General features: G+C 34.9%; 1 protein-coding gene across 1 annotated transcript; it reads left to right on the top strand.

The window, feature by feature from the left end:
* Positions 1–323: 323 nt before the first annotated feature.
* Positions 324–18,701, top strand: LOC134795413 (methanethiol oxidase). The gene is made up of 11 exons (XM_063767248.1): positions 324–477; positions 6,170–6,321; positions 11,074–11,259; positions 12,731–12,890; positions 13,010–13,118; positions 13,212–13,409; positions 14,244–14,341; positions 14,529–14,713; positions 15,877–16,026; positions 17,717–17,835; positions 18,567–18,701. Exons 1-11 carry the CDS (start codon positions 468–470, stop codon positions 18,613–18,615), a joined length of 1,416 nt encoding a protein of 471 aa, XP_063623318.1. The 5' UTR covers positions 324–467; the 3' UTR covers positions 18,616–18,701.
* Positions 18,702–21,371: the final 2,670 nt, after the last annotated feature.

Genomic DNA, 21,371 nt, shown 5'->3' with positions numbered 1-21,371 from the left:
TCGTAAAAAACGATCCTTTGAAATAAGAACTAATAAATTACGTAGGTACAAATAAACACAAAAGGAGAAATGAATAAATGTATAGGTATTAGTAGACAGTTACCTACCTACTATTAATACATTGCAAACAAAATGTAAATTGTCCACCGGCTTTTAATTAATATTTATTTCATAGAATTATCAAATTCTCTCCTTTCACTGACATTGTAATAAGTTAGTTTTTTCATTTGTTTCTACGAATGTTTTTTATTCAAACATAAACAAGTAAAGTTGTTTGACCAGTAACGCTAACAGTGCCTATGCTAATAGAGCGAGTTGGAAAAGGACAGAAATATGTGAATACTCGTTCTAGCAGTGTTTACTTGATCACTCAAAGTGAGTTTATCAACGTTGTAGGTGTTCGATTGTACGTTATCAACTTCAAAACAAACTGTCCTGTGTTATTTGTGAAAATAAATCCAGTGATAATGTCGTGCTGTAAGTACACTTTAAATTTTTATAATAATTGTTTCCAAATTGCTTTTAGTGGGCAAAAGGTGACGAGGTACATAAGGTTTGAGGTTAGGCCAATTAAATGACAACACTGGCACTAACAGAAGTTAGCACCCAATTTATGAGAATATTATTTAGTTATATATTAAAATAAACAAATACATTTCATTAGTTTGTAAAATATATGTTGGCGAACTATAGAATTCAGATGTATTTGTTGGATTAACCGATTAAGACGTAGACTCGTATCAAATGCTAGTGATTAGAATATTAATTAAGTGTATACTTATAATGCGAAGAGTAATTTATTACAATGTATTCAAACTGTAGAATGTTAAAACATTCTTACTTTGTTTTTGTAACTTATCAGTCTGTCCAAATGAAAAACTACAAATGAAAGTTACGAAGCTTTCCTGTTTTACCAACTTGGGATTATAATAAATAATATACATTGACAGAGTTAACAATTGTTTATTTTTATTTTATTACTGCATTGTAAAATAAATGCCGACTTTTATAAATACATTTTGAGATAAAATAATTCTGTAAATATTTGTGTAAACCACATTAAAATAATCTAACTGCAGGAGGACGATTTATGAATTTCGAGAGCTCGGTTTCGTCACTCGATAATCTGTGGAAAACGGCGAAATGCTATTTTTGAAAGGCACGTATTTAACCGGTCAACTAATTAATCCAAATTGGGTAGTTTAAAAAAATTGATATGGGTACTAAAATTAATATATTGGCAACAAAAACGGAGCCTTAAAATATATCAATATGAGTTGTGTTTTAATGCCGTTACGGCTTCTGATTATTTTTAGGCAGGTACCAAGTATTTATTTGGCAACTGAATTATTATATTGGAGACCATTTATGAAGCACATTTTAAAAAGAAAACGGCTATCTATTAATTCAAAAATGAAATTCTTTTAAAATATTTTGTTTGGTCACTACACGGTCAATCTAACACGCTCCTCCTCGCTTCGCTCGTCGTCGCACCTATCTTTTGACTCTGTTTGAACACAGTGGTAACTATTGAAATCAGTAATTAAAAATTGAAAGATCGAATTGTATAATGCCCATCAGGTGTTTCATTATTAGGAATTTCGAGTATAAGTATACTGACCATTGCGCATTGGTAAATTAATTTGAGGTGTTTTGTGTAAATAGTGACTAATATTCATTAAATTTAACTGCTTTCATATTAAAATGTTTACTACCTGAAACGATATGCTCAATATGATTAGGTACTTACTTTTAGATGTGAACAACTAGGTGACAATCAAATTTTATGATCGAGCTTTTCAATATTAGTTGCCAACTTATTATTTTAGACGCCAACTTATCACTTCAAGTTTCCTATAAATTATTTGGGTGACTTGATTTTGCTGCCAGTATTTTAATAATATGATGCTTATATTTGAGGCTAATATAAATTTATTGGCGTTAAAATATTAATGCACAGTCAAATTATATTATTATATGCCCAATGAAAGTTCCTGTTCAATATTTTAGCTGCCCGGTTAATAATAAGCCTTTTTGAAATACAAGCGATAGAAATTGGGAATCTAGTGTTTTTAACATTGACCACTCGTTTTCAATTCTATTACCTAGTAGAATTTAAATGCCTAGTAGTGAAAATATTATTGAACGAAATATACGAAATCGAGGGGTCGAAATTAAAAAAATCGGACCCCGATTGTATTCAGTACAATTTAGCAACTTATACATAATCCATTCTTATTTTGTCACTGCAATCCAGTGGGATGACATCCCGACAAGACAAGTATAATAAACGAACGAGAAAAGGTCATAGTGGGGATAAGTGTCAGCTAAATTCAACAGAAGCCATATTCAGCAAAGAAAACCTAAAATAAAATATTTATGGTATTTTTAGTATGATCAAGTACGGCATTCTCATGCACACTGTGATTTCGCTAAAGAGCCAGTGAGCAAAAGCAACGAATATATTTTTCAGTATTTGATGCATATACCTACGAAGCATGGTCCTAGTAATAAATCATTTGCGACCTTACAAGACTTCAAAAGATACAAAACATCTTTAATCTCAGTTCAGATAAAGAAAAAAAAATTTTTCTCATTATGAATGCTCAAAGACGAAGTTAACAATATTTTCCATGTAAGAATTTTTGTAGTGAACCTTTGAAAGTGGAGGTTTTGTAATATAGCCCGAGGGAAATGAATACTGAATACTGGCTTTGAGGGCAAAAATGAAATGTATTTTTACTTGATATTTGCGTGAAAATACAAGTAATTGCACGTTCCAAATCGTATTTCGAATTTTTGGTAAACATTGAACTTGTATCTAGCAGGTATTTCAGCTAAGGGAGTTTTTAGAAGATTGAGAAAACTTTAGCTAACCATTAGAGTTTCACATGTTGTACGTTGGAAATAACTTGAATGAGGGGCAATAATTATATTGTTTCCCATAATTACATAATTATGCAATACTTATTGTTTACTATATTAGTCACGTGCCAGAAACTTTGTTTCCCATAAAATCAATTTCAATAATATCATTTGTCATCATCATTGTAAGCCATAATTATCACTAGCCATAATATATTTTTTTTACAGAAACCAAATGCTACTAGAAAAATGGGTTAGGTTAGGTTTGAACTGCGACCCATACAGAAAAGTAATTCTACTGGAAAAGTGGGTTAGGTTAGGTTTGAACTGCGACCCTTATAGAAAAGAAATGCTACTGGAAAAGTGGGTTAGCTTAGGTTTGAACTGCGACCCTTACAGAAAAGAAATGCTATCAGAAAAGTGAGTTAGGTTAGGTTTGAATTGCGACCCTTACAGAACTCAAATGCTACTAGAAAAATGGGTTAGGTTAGGTTTGAACAGCGACCCTTACAGAAAAGAAATACTACTGGAAAAGTGGGTTAGGTGAGGTTAAATATTCTATTAAATAATATTATTACAATTAATAATATGGACAACAACACGTATGGCACTCGTACGTTCTGGAATCTAATAATCGGGTAAACAAAGAGTATGTCACATAATTTTTATGGTAAACAAACAATTAGGGCAAATGAAATTCGAGCAAATAAAATTCGGGCATATGAGTATTATTTTATATAATGTTCGGACAAACAATAGACAACCATCCTATAGATAGGTTAGGTTAGGTTTGTTTTATGGCAATCCTGAAACGTGACGCGTTTATGAACCAAATAAATTATGACTAACGAAAATGCGGACAAACAATACATTATGACTTAAAACTTTTTGGGAAACTATGAGACCGTAAGCATAACTATTTGTTATACTTATTTTTTTATCATTTGAGTGTGAATATTATCAGCACTCTATAGGCATCTGTGGAGTTTTAGGTACAAAACAAGAGTGACTAGATAAAAACTTAAGTACAAATAACAACCACCCTTTTGTGTTAGCTGGGACAATTTCATTAGTATAAACGGGATGCCAGGTACCAACGGATATTTAGAATTAGCGAAACTTATGATGAAAAATCCTGCTTGACAACTCTTACTCTTATAACTCTTACATGTCTAGAACTAAAAATATCTTAATACGCGAGACATTATTGAATAAAACTGCACATTTAACACGGCTACAAAATCATAACACTTCATATTTTCTTCTCTCAATCCTGGGCTAGGTAAAATAAACTCAATTTTCGTCGATGATTGCATTATTTTCTAATAAAAAGAACTGTCAGTCTCAATAAATAGTCGATAGGTATCTAAACATTTATTTTCCCCGTTGCATAAACAAGGGTGCGTAGTGAGGGGTGCCACGGGGGTGCCATTCTAACTATTTAGCGAGCACGGGTGATTCCTAGTTCCAAGCGAACTAGTATAAGTGCGTACTCCAACTATAGTCTGTTTCTCTGTAAATATATTTAAAAAAGTTTAAACAAAATCTACCCTCAAATGGCTTCTTATGCCAGTTGAGGGTAGATGAAAACATAACATGATCAAATAATGTAGGTTAAATTCAGGTCGTTCAGTGACAGATCCAGGTGGTTTTGTATTTGGTTGGTTAATCAATAAATGTTATAACTACCGTGGAATGGGGTACTACTTTGATCAATTTCAAAATTCATATTTATTTATCTCCCCGAATATGGAATCTAAAAATAAATTAAAAAAATGTCAATATCGGTTTTTGCTCCTCTGTCTATTTCACTATGTAATAAGAATACGATGATGTACGGATGCTTGGCGTATCGACGGCCTGCTTTCGACCACTTCTGTCACAGCCCGGTTTAAAACTTTTTCAGAGTAGTTCCTATATACTCAGGCATTATTCTAAAACAATAATACAAGAATCAGTTAAAACACCTTCAATATCTAAATAATCTTAAAAAAACTATTTGTCGTCGGTTGTCATTGATCAAAGTAAACCCTTATTTATAGGCGATCAATGACGGGTGTCATGCCACAAAAACCGAGATAGCCGCCATGATTATGATTTGCAACAAGAATCAATGTTATAGGCCGGTACATGCCTGATTTAATGGATTACATCAAATTTATGTATCTGCTATATTTCTCATTGCACATTAATTTAGAAGTTATACAGGCTATTAAAAGTACACAAAACTGATACTTACATATTTTAATTTTTTTCCCATCGATCGACATGCTTGATCCCACGGACACAAATCACTAACTGACAGTGACGTTCAATCTTGTCAACCGTAAAAAAACAATCCACAGGGTGCGTTCAGGAAGCGTAATATTCGAGTTTGAACACGAAGTAAAGTTTTTATCAAAGTAAACCCAGGATTCAAAGTAAATTAATTCCACGGTACCCAAAAATGTACAAATTATTTTTTTACTTTTATTTAAGTAGGTACCTACCTAAAGTGGACTATAAGCATAGTCGTAAAGAACCTCGAGGTTAAATCATCCTGGTTCGGATGGATGAAAACTTGACTTGTCCCCATTTGTGCGTCCGATGGGAACACGTGCCAGGTTCACTAATCGCGTCAGGTACCCTGCACATAAATTACTCCTTTGTCGCTGTAATTCCATCAATAGCACATTGTTTGTTTACCAAATATCCCAACGTTCCCCTAATTAACCGAAAAGGTATTTTGCGACGTGGTAAAATGATTGATGGTTTAATTCCGGGTGATAACAACGCATCATTTTTATTTTACGCGCACATATCAACTGTAATTCAGGTTAATGGTCATATTTTCAGAATATTCTCTTTCATTAATAATACTCAAAAAATGTACAGCCATTTATTATTTTGCTCTAATTATTTATAAATAATCCTATCTCACATACGTATTTAATGATGCCTCGTTTTACAATTTATTTATTATCAGATTTCCATAGTCACCTAATTTTATTCATATTTTTATACCTTCACTCCCTCTGACTCTCGCTCCCCTTCTTATTTCATCGCAATGATCATTTTTACTTCCAACAACGCAGCACTAAGTTAATTAAAGTATGGCTTAAGATAGCTGTAGGTGTATACGCAACGAGTTTTTTTTTTATAAGGGAGTGATTTTGTATGCCACCTGTGAAATTTATAGTGGAATCCCGTGCACTTTCGTCCTGGGCAAAATCACAATGCTTAATTAGGTGCTGCAGGCTTATCTGTCGATATTTTATATAATTAGACATTAATCTACATACATCATTAATTTAACTTTTTAAAGGCAAAGGTCCCGGCTACTCGTCGCCACTGGAGGCTTTCAGAAGTGGGCCGCGAGAGGAGCTTCTGTATGTGGTGTGTGTGCAACCCGACAAGACTAAAGAGGACTACTTGGCAACCGTCGACGTCGACCCTAAGTCGCCTACGTATAGCCAGGTTTGTATTTTTTTATATTACCTAAAGCAAAGACATGTGTAACTTCGTATAAGATGAATAAAGTCTAAGGAAAAAATGTGCCTCGGAAATCAAGAAAAAGTCATTCTCGAATAGATGGCGCACACACCTTTAGCCTATGCTCGGCTAGATGGCGTGACACGACACCGTTTCATATTTAACAATTTTAACACATAGATATTAGTGAATTTACATGGGTCAAAATGATATAAAAATAATAAAATCATTTATCCATACACATACATTTTTTTGATAATTTTATACGTTTTCATTTTGAGTTTTAGTCGTATGTCGATAGATGGCAGTAAATTTACTGTGACTACAAAATTTACTATGACAGGACCCCTCTATATAGGTAGTATAAAGGGGTTCTCTTTGCCTAAAGGCAATCATGTTGAGAATTGCATAATTGTAAGCCACGTTGTACAAGTCACATTGACAATATTATGAGATTTTGACATTTTACAATAATTTTCATTGTTACACCATACAATATGAGCTAGAAATTAAATACATTGCCTAAACGTACATCGTTACTTTTTGAAAAGACAAGTAATAATAAAGTATATTTGGAAAACCTTTTATTTGGAATACGTTTATTTGTGAATACCTAAATCTTTTCATCCAAATGGATTTTCTCTGAGATACTCATGAATTGTGTCATGTTCAGCAGACTGACATATAATTTGCGTTATAACTTATAATATTATTTTAGGTTTTGGTGCGTCTGTCTGTATGTCACAGCCATTTTTTATTCAAAAAACGAGATGAACGTAAGAAATATAGGTTTATAAACTTTTTTAACTACCTTTGAAACAGTAATGTTAATTTATTTGCGAGTGTTTCACACTTTTACAAAAGTATTAAGGCAGAATAGACGTGAAATATTTTACGTATTGTATGCAGCAGAACTGTGGACAGATTATAGGATAAAGCCACACATGAATAGTCTGATAATGAGCGTGAAGCTCAATTGTTTCATCACGTATGATTCATAGGACATGCATAAAACATCCTCGGCACGCATTCCATCCATTTGTGTCCTAGAATAGTGCCCTATCACGCGTAACAGCCATCGGCAAAGGCATTCATTTGGTGTGTATGTACATTTGTAGTATAAATATGGTACTTATCAGTACCAGAGTTGAATTAAAGCGCACAAAAACACATCATGTAGAGAATGGGAATGCTCGGGAATGAAATTGTATGACGAAAACCGGGAATTCCCGGTTTCGAGGCTGATTTTGTAAAAAAATAACTAGTACCGAGAATACGCCATAATGCCATGTCAACAGCGGAATTTTTAAATCAGTTTTTATCGTACCGGCAGCAATAGGTTCAACAGCGAAATTGTAAGATCGACTAAAAAGTTTCTTCAATGTTCACATTTACTCATTCGTTCATTTAATGCCTTCATTCCACTTAACTCTCCTGCCGTCGCCTATAAAAAGGAATAGAAATTTACTTTCTACCAGAAATTCAAAGGGAGAAATGTTAACAAGTTAATACTATATTAAAAATATAGATCAGATATAAGGCAATAAAGCTTGTCGAAAAGAGGAGTCGTAACTTTTTGTTAAGTAGGTACATTATGATATATATTTAGTAAATACATATTTCAAAGGCCCTGAAATAAGTAATTAATGGGAGAAAACGTTGATATTTTGGATGTTAATTAAGCACATCGTTGACTAGAATAAAATAAAATAACTGGCCTAAAAACTTGAAATACGAATTTTGTAATTCTCCTATAGTACAGTCATCGTTAATTAGAGCAAAACCTCTCGTTATTATTTTAACGTAGGTATTCTTTCTTCTGGCCGAAACAAAAAAATAATAATCAGAGGTATAAAGGAAAAAAAGTTTTTCTTCGGGCCAAAGAAAGTTCCTAGGTATAGGCTATTATATTTATCATGATGTATGGCTTGTTTAAGCTATTTATTTTAAATCCTTGCTTACCTAATAATGTACACCTATTAATAATGTATTGAAGAGCATCGTAATTCACTGTACTCCGTTTGTTAGAAGTTGAAAATATATATTTTAGGACACTTGAAGTTTTTTCTATATTTTCAGGTAAAACGCATAATTTGTTATTGCAAATGTTAAAATCAATGTGCGACTGCATTGTCACGTTATGTTCATATATCTAGTTTCTGGCTACATTGCCGTGAATTTAATTAAATGTCACTTGTTACTGGCTAAAATCCTTGTTTTATGTTTAAGAATAAATAGGTCGTTGTGTAGTGTAATGAGTTTTTCGTTTCGATTTCGATCGCGTCTGCGTCGTAGTTTCAAAATTTGCGTTATTACTTAGAGTTAGACCAAAACAAGTCTGCAACGATTTTGATAGCACACGCAGTGCCAGTGTTATTTTAAACGTCAAACTTCTATGAAATTATGATGTATGAATGACACTTGCACTGCGTGTGCTATCCAAATCGTTGCAGACTTCTCTTGGTCTAACTCTATCTGAATCATTATTTTCCCTCCTATCGAATCTTCGATTTGGCGGAGAAATAAATAAGGCACAAAATTATTATGGCATATCCACGAGTACGCACGAGTAAATCTCTGAGATCATTCACTGTCAGGATTATTCTCTGTATTCTCGCAATCGTAAATAAAATAACTTGACAGTAGACAGTAAATAAATAACTTTTGTTAGACTTAGTTTCAAAGATCTTGAAGGTCTTGAAGTTTAGATTTATATTTCTTTTAATTTTACTGTCAAAGGTACTTGAGACTTGGGTAGGTGAGCTACAAAATTGCATGGGCATATTATAAATGGAGTTCATTCATAAATTGGCTATGCGGTTTACAGGTGGGTATACATATAATCTATTTCAATTCTAGTTTTGGCCTAAAACACCCTGTTTTCGGTCAACTATCTAGTTAACCGTTTGGTGAACGCAAAGGGACATTTAGTTCAGAGCGATGTCGCACCGAGGCAATAACGTCGAGGTAATCCTGGAGGATTCCAGGCTTCAGCTGGTAGGTATTACTGTATACTTTGCTGCAATACGGACCGGGAAGTAAATTAACAAACGGAATGTAATATATCCGTCCGAGATTTGTTGTGGGGATTAAGAGATACGTTTCGGTAATTTTGTAGTTTTATGAATGTTTCCGTGGGCTTTGTGGGGTCAGTTTATGTCTAACTATTAGAATTATGTGACATAAAGGAAGAAGCGGTTTGTTTTTTATACCCTGGCAGTGAAAAACAAGCTTGACGTAAATGGCTCGCAAATGATGTTTAGCGGCTACCACAGCCTATGGGCCCGATTCGGATTTTGAAATAGACATCTATTAGACATCACCAAGATACGATAACGATATGTTTAAGATCTAACCTGTCAAATTTGACATTTGCGCTATTCTGGAGATACTGTTGAACGATTTCCACAGGAATTATATGACTTAGAGATCCAATTCACATCTAATAGATATCTTACTCTATCTAACGTAAAAGTGACATTGGTTGCCCGAATTGCGCTGCAAAAGAGAACTAGTTGATATCTAAACTATAACGTATCTAGAATGGATCTACTACGTGTCGTCTCTTGTGAATATCTTGAAGTTCGAATACGGCAGTATGGCGCTGCGACTCTAGTGGAGTTAAGAGTAAATAACCAATACCAGCCAAGTTATTAAATACTAGAAACAAAAATAGTTTTACTTGAAAAATACATAATATAGGCAAATATTAATTTAGCCTATATACATCCCACTGCTGGGCACAGGGCACGGGCCTTTTCTCATGCGCGAGAGGGCTTGGGCTATAGTCCCCACTAGAAAAATATAATTCAAAAATTATGTCATGCATCACTCCTTTGTAACAGATGTGACTTATTGTTAACAAACTTTTGAAATATGAACATTTTCCTACACAGGCGCAAACAAAAAAAGTATATATAGTTATTTGTATATGGGTATATTTTGAGAAGAATCAAAATATGCCACTTATCCACCTTCGAGGTAAATAAGAATTATGCTACAGCGTTTATTATTTCTGTCAATTTTCATCCAATAAATATTCCAAGCCCGATCTCAGTAAAGAATAGTGGAAACATTTTCAGCACACATTGCGAGAATGACTGGGGGCATAAAGCCATTGCATGCGTTGTTTGCGCTCCACATCCGAACCAAGAGCATGTCATTATGCTTAACTGGGCAATGCAAATTATATTCACCATACTGAAGTATAAATTGAACCTTTTATTTTAAACAAATGGAACTCGATCGATTGGTTCGATTCGAAGCTCCCGTACATACAGGAAATAAGCAAGTTATCTTATTTTTGAGCAGAGAATAAGCATGTGAATACAGTCACGTTCTTAAGTTAGCCGAAAGGGAAACATAATTTGCATTATCGTGCTCAAAACAGCCGAAATAAAATCTACCTGTAGACTAGAATCGTTTACAGACCACTCCCAAGATCTTTCCAAGTATTTTAATCCACATATTCCAGTAGTTGGTCGCCATCAACCCTTACGTACCGGCCACCATCGGCTCTAAACGCCCTGGCCGTTGTTACATCATTTATTGTGGCAACCGTCTGAGAGACGAGAGAGAAAATATCCTTGACCTTACTCAATATCGGACCAATTAATTTGTTATGTGATTTCGCAGGTAATCTTGACTAGGTCTATTGTCCCATTTTACCTAATACCTACAACAAATTAATTTATATTCATGAATTCAAATCGAAAAAACAAATTGTGATTTTTTTAGGTAATCCATCGCACGTACACCGGCCAATTGGGTGACGAGCTACACCACAGCGGGTGGAATGTATGCTCGAGTTGCCATGACAACGCTAACTTGAAGAGGGACTTGCTGATCCTGCCCGCGTTGGTCTCCAGCAATGTGTACGTGGTAGACGTTGGCACTGACCCGCGCAAGCCGAAGATGCATAAGGTACATTTAGTTTTAATTATTTAGATATTTTAGATTTTTATTAACAACTAAAACAATACTTGTACGAAGCAGGAGGTCCCGGTTTCGAATCCTGGTAAGGGCAATTCCAAACAATATAAAAGTCATTATTTGAGGAGTCTTCAAATAACGACTTTCTTATTGCTTTGAAAATTTTATAAAAGCCATATTTAAAAACTTTTCCCGATCTAGTGATAAAAAAGTTCTCTTTTACGACGAAGCACAAGATTGAGCCTGTGTCCGTGACTGACGCTATTATGTTTCAAACTTTTAACCATAAAACTGCATTTTTAAGCACTTGTGCAAATTATTTCCTCTTCAAGCCAAGGGCAATGTATGAGTTTCTCGCAACGCCTGTACCTATCGGGTCCAAGGACGGTAATCGCCATGTTTTTTGTTGATTCATTGTTATTTGCTAGAAACATAATATAAATACCTTACGAATAGGTAATGCTTGAATCATAAGCATACTTAGAAACCACCTTGTTCTAGATAATTTATTTCAAAATTTTACTCTGATATTAACTATTAGGGATAACTTCATAAAATATTCAATTATTTTTTCTCATACTACCTAGTAAAATATACATTGGGGAAAAAAGTCCGCTTGAGTCATTGACTAGTAATCTGGTAATTATCAACGCCTTGTCGGCCATAGAAACATTTCCCATATTACTTTATCGATCATCACCCAACTCCATAATTGCCGAGGGCGTCACATAGTTCGGAAGTGAAATTTCGCGCAACTAGCTCCGAAACCCATCCCGAATCTGTCGCCAAACTTCAAACATTCCAACTCACGCCAGACAGTTCGCGAACTCGTTATATTGGCTGTTAAACCTTGTGTTATCCTTTTCACACACTTTTCCGCCAGTTTGAACTTACGATTTACATATTCAGGTGGATGTATTTCTAAATACCTATCCACTTAGTAAAAATGGCATGTGTCATTTATTCAATATAGTAGGTTATAGGTTATAGTAGGGTACATAGTAAGATTTTAGTCAAAATTTACCAACTTGACGTTTGAGTAACATCAAAATGTTTTCATACTTTTATTTTTGGATAATGACCTATTCAAATTATGTATCTAAATCAAATAACATACATATAACAAGAAATAAGACTTAAAACGAATAGATTACAATCATATAAAAAATATATTCTTTTATAAAAATTAGTACTTAGTAGGTACATATTTTTGCCAAAATAATTATACTACACAAGGCTCAACCTAATAATTTTATAATGATAAATTAATTTTCTAAAAACCACGGTACTTACTTCAAAACATAAAGTTCCCGAGCACGAGCGGTACGAGGGTTACGACTTCACGAGCAACCGGCGACTCATTTTATTTTCCATTAGGAGAAACAATGTTTGTCCAAACTGCTTAATATTCTCACCTCCGTTTCTTTATCGAGTGTTCATAGCCCCTTTATCTCGTTACCAGGTAATCGACGGCTCGGAGATGAGGTCATTCAACTGCAGTTTCCCTCACACGACGCACTGCCTAGCATCTGGCGAAATCATGATCTCAACGATGGGCGATAAAGACGAAAACGGGAAAGGGGATTTCCTCCTCATCGACTCGCAGACTTTGAAAGTGACAGGTGAATGCTTGTGGACGTGCCTTTGGCCCGTTTTGACGGAGGGGAGAGATTATTCAATAGATTACGCCACACGCTCCTTACTCCCTAACCTACCTCTTGACATTTTGCGTTATTTTTAGGGACGTGGACAAAAGGAAAAACTGCGCAGTTTGGTTATGACTTTTGGTATCAGCCTTACCACGATGCTATGATATCTACGGAATGGGGTACACCCAAATATTTTAAAACGTAAGATTTTTTTAATGACTTCTTTTATTTTATACTTTATACTTTGATTTCTCCTAATGATATTTTCTAAAAAAAATCGTATTCGTATTAAAGAGGCTTCCACCCTGATGACGTGGCCAATCCGAAGAGATACGGCTCATCCTTAAATATGTACAAGTGGTCAACTCGAGAGCTGCAACAAGTCATAGATCTGGGCAAGGAGGGCACAGCTCCCCTTGAGGTCAGATTTCTCCATGATCCTAAAGCCGCTTTGGGATTTGTCGGATGCGGCGTCGAGGCTAACGTTTTCAGGTAAGAGATTTGTAAGGATTGAAGGCTGAATAATAGATGCCTTTGTCTTTTTACCTTTTGTAATAGGTATATTTACGAGTATTTGAACCAATATAATAAAAATTACAAATAGCCAACGTGGTATACTCGCGCTTATCGCGGGAGACATAATGCCGCCAATGTTACATTATGACACCACGCGTTATTATTTAATCGTGAAATGGTATTGAATTAATGCATGAAATGACATTGTCAAATGATACTGGGAAATAAAAATGATAACATAAAATTACATTACCTTAATAAAATTAAAGTGATTGTGTACCTACCTAAGTCCTAGAAACAACCAAAAATCATTCACTCATAACCTCATAAGTAACACCATCGTATCGCTATCAATCCGTAGGCAGGTATCATTACCTGCTACAAAGTACCTAAATAAATCGTTTTAAATACTTGTTTATATACACTGAATTTAACAAAATAATTAAATTCATTGACTAATGAATGCATTTTATTTTATGATAACGTAATGGATAATTACAAATAATATTGTGCTGACGATACATTCGAATGCCATTTTCATTTCGGTCGTATAATAACAAAAGACAAGCGTTATAAATATGTTATGCGTTAAGCGCGACCATAATTAAATACACCCTCACCTAAAGTTTCTTTTTCTACTTGATAGTTTCTACATATTTACAGCTAGCAAATGAGAACATTTGGTTACACAGTTTCAAAGCAGTCAGTAATGTAGTGACCAAAGCGAAACCAGCAAAACTTTCTCAATTAGGAATCGGACGCGGCAAACCAAAAAAAGCCTTACATCCTTTAACTTTAAACTCTTTTCAGATTCAAAAAAACCTCCGATGGGAAGTGGAGAGCTGATAAAATCATTGATGTGCCAGCAAAAAAAGTATTGCAAGATGGCGTAGAAACCGAGCTTAACGGTAACGATTCTCCTTACTGTCGCAAAAAATTACTGGTACCGTCATTTATTTGCTACATTCAATATGAAAAAAGTACTAGTAAAACCAGAAATGTTTTAAAACTACCTAACTTATTAATTTTTCCTCAGATTCAGCAAAACTTTTGCCGGTAAATGGGTCTGACACTTTTATTAACTTTTCCCCTCAGGATTGATGACCGACATCCTGCTGTCATTGGATGACAAGTATCTATACTTCACGTGCTGGCTGCACGGGGACGTACGTCAATATGACGTGTCGGATCCGGAAAATCCAAAGCTAACCGGCCAGGTCTTTTTGGGAGGACAGATTGCTAGTGATAACTTAACTGTTGTTGAAGATAAGGACAATAAGGTAAAAAAAAAAGTTAAGGAATGGGTTTCATTAAGTCGGATCTTAGGCGTTGCTAGAGTTTTAGGGTTCGCGTGAGGCAAACAAACTTTTAAAGGAAAATGACAATTAATGATTTTAGTATTTATCATTAAAAATCATGTCTTAAAAGTCCAAAGCCTTACCGAGCAGGAGTGGTATAAAACAGTAGTTTTTGAATGAAGAAAGTTGGTTAAAGCTATTGGAGTCTGTTCGGAAAGAGAAGAACGACTCTTCTTTTTCCGCACAGACTATAGATTCAGCTTTCTCGGCGCCATTTCCTTTTTATTTATGCATGGAATCAAATAAATTTTTAATTTTATTTGTCTGCGTTTTTCCAAATGCAATCGACTTTAAGGGTGTTAAAGTATTTAAGACAACAATAACTATAATTCTATATTTACCTCCTGATTCGTACCCGCTTTAGGTATAAGTGTATTACCTGTAGTTATATGCAGTGTAATAAATGATTATATGTATAATACAAGTTGAGAGGGCCACATGACTTTACAGTATTTCATACTGCCACGTCATTCGTTGTGTTCTGCGTCGCTGCTCTCGTATTGTTTCGTAAATTACTTTGTTCTGTTGTTCCTCTGTTTTTCGGCTGTGATTGCGCAAAACAAATAATGTACACGAAAATATAAGTAGTCAAAAGCAACATGTACTGTACTCCAGAATCTACAATAAAAGACAAAAGATCTGCTTTTGTTCAGGAAATAAAATCGTTGTAATTACAAAAAAAAATTGTTGTTTGGAAGACAAAGGTTGTCTGAATGTGATCGCTTTTTGTCTTTAGCGGTAAGAGTCAGTGAGTGAGAGATGTTGCCTTTACTTTTGAGTTTGTGATTTGTACCGTTTTCTTTTATTGAGGTGTGCGATAGAGAATATCGTTTTGTACTGTAAAATTTATGTAAACGATATCTTTGAAGTTTTTTTTTTTATTGGGCAATTTTAACAGTGTTAAGGGCCACCCCCCATTAGCGTCTCCCGAGCGCGAGCGTCTACCCAACTCTATGGCTGCTGCTCGACGCAACGTTGGGGCAACCGCTCATTGACGCTATTTTCCATAGCGCTGACTAGACACCGACGCTCAAAAGACGCTAGTGTGGGGTCTCTCCAAACATTACTTTAACTGTTGTTTCTAGGGCCCGTATAAGCAAGTGACGGTGAAAGGCAAGACTCTGCAAGGCAGCCCACAGATGCTACAGCTGTCTCTTGACGGCAAGAGACTTTATGTGTCGTGCTCGCTTTTCTCACCTTTTGATAAACAGTTCTATCCGAAAACCAGTGAAGAGGTATCAGATTTAATTATTTTAGTTTTATTTTACACACTTGAAATGTATTTAAAATAAACAAATTATACACCTAAATCTTCCTTAAGAATCACTCTATTGATAAGTGAAAACCGCATGAAAATCCGTTCAGTAGTTTTAGAGTTTATCGCGAATATACAAATTCACAAACAGACGCGGCAGAATAGTTTGTTTTGTAAGGTGTAGTGATAGTGAGTAGAGATGCCCCGAATAGTGAATTTGGCCGAATCCCGAATACCGAATATTCGGCCCCCCTCTCGGCCGAATACCTAAAATTGTGCGACCGAATATTCGGCATGACATTTTGAGTCACAGTTATTATGAAAACTGTTCGCCAACAAAACACAATGTTTGCTAAGATATATTTTTGTTGAACAGATTAATTAATGTAGAGTCAATCAAATCAGACCCATGACAAAAATAAAATATTTTGGAATCAACAAATGCTCAAAATCGTGCCTTCGTATTTAACTAGTTTCCAAGAAAACATTTTAAATATTAAATATACCTAGATTTTGTTTTTTTTTGTGTAATTTTTCATTTTAGGTAGGTGCAACAGATATTCGGTATTCGGCCGAATAGTAGACAACATTCGGCCGAATACCGAATATTCGGTAAAGTGGCCGAAGAGGCCGAATACCGAATAGTTGCCGAATATTCGTGGCATCTCTAATAGTGAGGAACCTTTCTTAAGGTGGCGTAAGTATAACGATTTTTATCGGGTACTTACTTTATACGGTATATTATAACGGCGTACCTAATCTCAACTATCACGACTACTCTTAATTGACTTCAAAATTTTACTTCATAAAATGTCTGATTTGGAACCTCGCGCTTACTTATGCAGAGTTACCTTAAACCACGGCACCTTAATGAGTACAAATATCTTCCTATAAAAATAATATTTACACATGATAACACTTAGCTTTTCTTAATAGTACCTAATGATAGTTTCGTATGTGTCTCTTGGCAATATTATTAATAATGCCCCTTTCATTTTATTTCATGGGAATGCCCTGAATTTTCTCCAAAAATACTGCCTGGCCTTTATTAAATTTCGCATTACTTCGAGTATGTGAGGGGCGCGTGGTATTTCCAAGATAATATTCAAGTTTAGTTGTTATTTAGGACATTAGGGAAAGTATGAATATTATTTATCATATATTGCTTATATAGGTAATGTATTAAATAACTGAAAACTAATTCCCAAGCCCAAGAGCAAAAATGAGTAGCTGTACCGTCTGAACTCTAGCCTCCTTATTCATAAACTTTAAAAGGCTCAGTTCGCTAATAATTTATGTTTTATCCCTGCTTTACACAAACGTAAGTCAAAATGACAGATTGCCAAACGATTAATTGCTAATTCAGGCTTGTAGTGTGTTTATGAACAATGCCATAAAAACTAAGACATTAGTTTTAATTGTTACTTAAAATACTATTACTTAGTATAGCCACAGAATAAATAATCTAGTACTAGGTTCAGAAGACTCACCCTCTAACAAAACGCGTCTGTTACGATCAGGACAGATATGGGCGCTAGGTGGCGACAGCGCCACGCACGGCTTATGGCTAGCCACCAAAATTGGTGTGGAACGGATGTACTTTTAGCTACATGTTGCAAAGCGACGAAATCGCGGAGTGAGCCACGCCTGCTATAGCATGTTTGTTACAGGGCGGCTGGATCGTGAAACTGGACATTGATACCGAAAACGGAGGTATGACTCTGGACCCAAACTTCCTGATCGACTTCGGACAAGAACCCAACGGGCCTGTCTTGCCACATGAAATGAGGTCAGAAAAAAATAAACTATCGGCCCGATTCAAATAATGCTTGCAAGAAGTCACAGCGGTACGATACCGATCTTTAAGTGTCAAAGGTAACTTTTCTTCAACCGGAAAACGTCACTTTTGACACTGACAGATCGGTATTGTACCGCTGTGACTTGCATTGTTCGAATCGGGACGTAAAACTAAACATTAGAGTCGGACGAAGTTAACTCTGTAATAATGAAAAGCGTGGCAATATCATCATTAAATGTCAAATTTCAATGAAAATATGAGTACATAGGTACTTTTATAATGACACTATACAAAGTCGGTGCAAAGGTAGCTTAGCCGGACTTCACCTGTTTGTTCTTATAGCGGCTATAAAAATCCACATACTAAAAAATAAACATATCCAGTTATAAAAACAAACATAATTATGGACTAACGACATAGTAAAGTTTAGTGATAGTTAATAATAGCATATTCCGGTTGACATTCTTCGAGCAGGGTCCCCTTAAAAACCATCAAACTCAACCATCAATCACGGGCGCTTTCCGTAGTGAAGAAATGCCATTTTTAACCCCATTGTTAACATATAGGTACTTACATATAAGAAGTTATAGGATCGCTGTATATGACTTACTTCAGGATATGATAGATACTACCTAAATATTATATACATAGATACCTAACTGCTTGATACGAAGTCTCCCCTTTTATACAATACAGCGTTTGAATCAATTTCCTTTTTGCAGGTATCCGGGAGGGGACTGCACTTCAGACATTTGGCTTGCTGATATTTAATACAATTGTTATATTTTACGATAAGCATAAATATTTTTAGGTTATTATTTAATGTACTCTTTTATCCTGCCATATATTCACATGTACTTACTCTCAAGCTTTGTGATAAAAGATTTATATGTATGACATTATATTTATATGTATAAATCATTGAAAAATCCCAACTATCTTACTTTTATTAAAACTACCTTATTTTAGACAAAAATACTTTTTCGTTTTGCCTTGTTCCGAGATGTAATTGGCCATAATCGAATCGTTAAAAAAATAAATCACCGTTTGGAGGTAGGTGTATAAGTTTTTAAATTATAGATTTTTGTACAACTACTTCATATGTACCAATAAAAATAGCAGATGAGGTTAAATAATTTCCAGTTTGAGTTCACACTAAAAGTTTGGATGTAGCCAACACATTCAGCTTTCAATTACGTCCAAAATTTTGGCAACAAGGGACAGAATAGTCCAGCGGCGCGCTGGTCGAATTAACAACTTTCTATCTAATTATTGTACGAATCCAGTTAGTTCGCTTTGCTCAAAACTGTTCAGTATTAACGCTGTGAATTTAGGTGTTGATTGTCGAGTAGCTAATATAATATATTAATCATAGAATATAGTGTATAAATTATATTATAATTTATACACTATATTCTCAGAGATTTGAAAGCATACACATCCTTCTTTTTCCAAGTTGAATCGTAAAATAGATCAGGGTCCGGTTAACCCATTCATGGCCACGAACCGCCGAGCGTACACAATACGCCAGGCCACCATACAAACCGTTTTTAGCTAAAACGTATGACTCAGCTTATGGGTCTCGAGCCTGGCGCGAACGGTAAATAAATCGCCGCTTATGAAGCCGGCCAGTTGGACAGCATTATGCAACATTTTTACTAACCACCGATTTTCTGTGCCTATCAAAAAAGAAACTAATTATTGCAGTTTGTAGGAGTGAATATTTTTATTCTTTCTACAAGCTTTTAATGTCTGAACAAGCTAAGTTGGCAGCAATTTTTATAGCCCAGCCTGTGCAAGTGTTAAGTTAAACGTCATAATTTCATATAAGTTTGACATTTAAATTACACTTAGGTACTCAGCCTGTGCTATCAAAATCGCTGCCAACTTAGCTTGGTCTGATTCTATTTAACTTGCCGTGTTTTTTGTTGTTGTTTTTTGGGGCAAATCTTGGAAGTTAAATTAGACCCGTTTCCCGATATCCCGATCCAGTTCATAGCACAGTCGGTCAGGTTAGGCGGGTTCAAATTCCGGTAATCCATAGCCATGGTCACAAAATACGAAATCACTAAACAGCACAGGAGGAGTATAAAGTCGCCAACGAATAAATCGTGACTAATAATATTTTCCATGTTACTCCAAAATACATCTCTAATAGGGGGGATGGGATGAATCACATCTTGAACTCTTGTGACAAATACCTCATGAAAGATAAAACCGCCGCCGCTCGGGTGCATTCCTTGTTCAAGTGTGTCCAATAAGCTTACACATGGTCGGTCATGTATCTTTGTTTTGGTAAACGCCATTATATTAGTAACAATAGACAACTTAAAATGTATTATAGTACTTACTTTCTAATCTGCCGTAGAAACCACGATGCTGGAAAAAACTTGTAAATATTTGTCACAAACTATTTGTAATACAATACATATTAGTTAGTGGTGACTGTTTCAACCGCCTTGTTCTATATTGAAACGAAAAAAATTAACATCATTGTTAGTAGGTAATTGCCTAAGATACAATACAACAATCACCAAATATTATGACATAAAAGTACAGTGGGAGAAAATCCTCGTTGCCTTACCCCTCATACAAAACAAAATATTATTATACTACGGCTTGGTTCCTACAAATTGTTGCTTACCATCATCCAAACAGTAATCAGTTGTAAAATGGTACAATATCAAACAGCTTCAACATGAAATAAGCTTTAAAACCAGCCAATAAAGTTTATTTTAGCCTGCTACGGAAACATTAGTAGTTTTTACAAGTAGCGCCAGGCCACGGTGACCCATACCTTGAGCCCTGTCAATAACTTCTGAAATATATATATTTTTGTATTTTTTTAATATAGATCTTTCTGTTTGCTTGCATCGCATTATGTATCTAGAATTTCAGTATATTTACTATATTGCACTGATAGTAAATCAAACTTGAATATTCGAGACCCTGTTTTCATTAAAAAAAACGTGTTTATAATTTTGTATCCTAATATGCCTTATAGAAATGGTTGTTAGCTTATATGATACTTACGTTATTACATCAAATTACGTTTCGTTTAAGTTTAAATCAGAATTTATTCAGGACTCACATGTGAGTCACTGGCCCTGCGGAACTGTTTGAGCATGACCCATACGCTGAGTCGCTGGCCCTGAATGGGTTAAGCTGCCTATTTAATGCCAAAAAGTTCATTCGGAAAGTATGAACTTTCGCCTCAAAAGAAAGACAATAGTTCTTCTCACAAAGGTTTTCTCACAATAGTTCAATAGTGTGTCAGAGAGCTAACGGCAAATATTTCAAATAATATTTTGTACAAAAATGTCGAAAAACCCATTGGTACCTAGGAGTCTATAGACTGGGATCCCTTTGTTTCCCATAAACTTATTGTTTCGAATTTCGATAGTCAGAAATTGATATCCAGATAATTTATGGACATAAACATCAAAAGTCATAATTTTTGTTAAGTATAACGTTTCATAGTTTAAATGTTAGACATCTATAATATTAAACGCTATAATCACAAAAGT

This window comes from Cydia splendana, chromosome 12 (genome assembly GCF_910591565.1).
Source record: "Cydia splendana chromosome 12, ilCydSple1.2, whole genome shotgun sequence".
Classification (NCBI taxonomy): Eukaryota; Metazoa; Arthropoda; class Insecta; order Lepidoptera; family Tortricidae; genus Cydia; species Cydia splendana.
This window is presented reverse-complemented; position numbering and strand designations above follow the sequence as displayed.

Coding starts and splice junctions, on each gene's coding strand:
- LOC134795413 (XM_063767248.1), top strand. Junction 12,891..13,009: donor GCAGACTTTGAAAGTGACAG/GTGAATGCTTGT, acceptor CGTTATTTTTAG/GGACGTGGACAAAAGGAAAA. Junction 17,836..18,566: donor GTCTTGCCACATGAAATGAG/GTCAGAAAAAAA, acceptor TCCTTTTTGCAG/GTATCCGGGAGGGGACTGCA.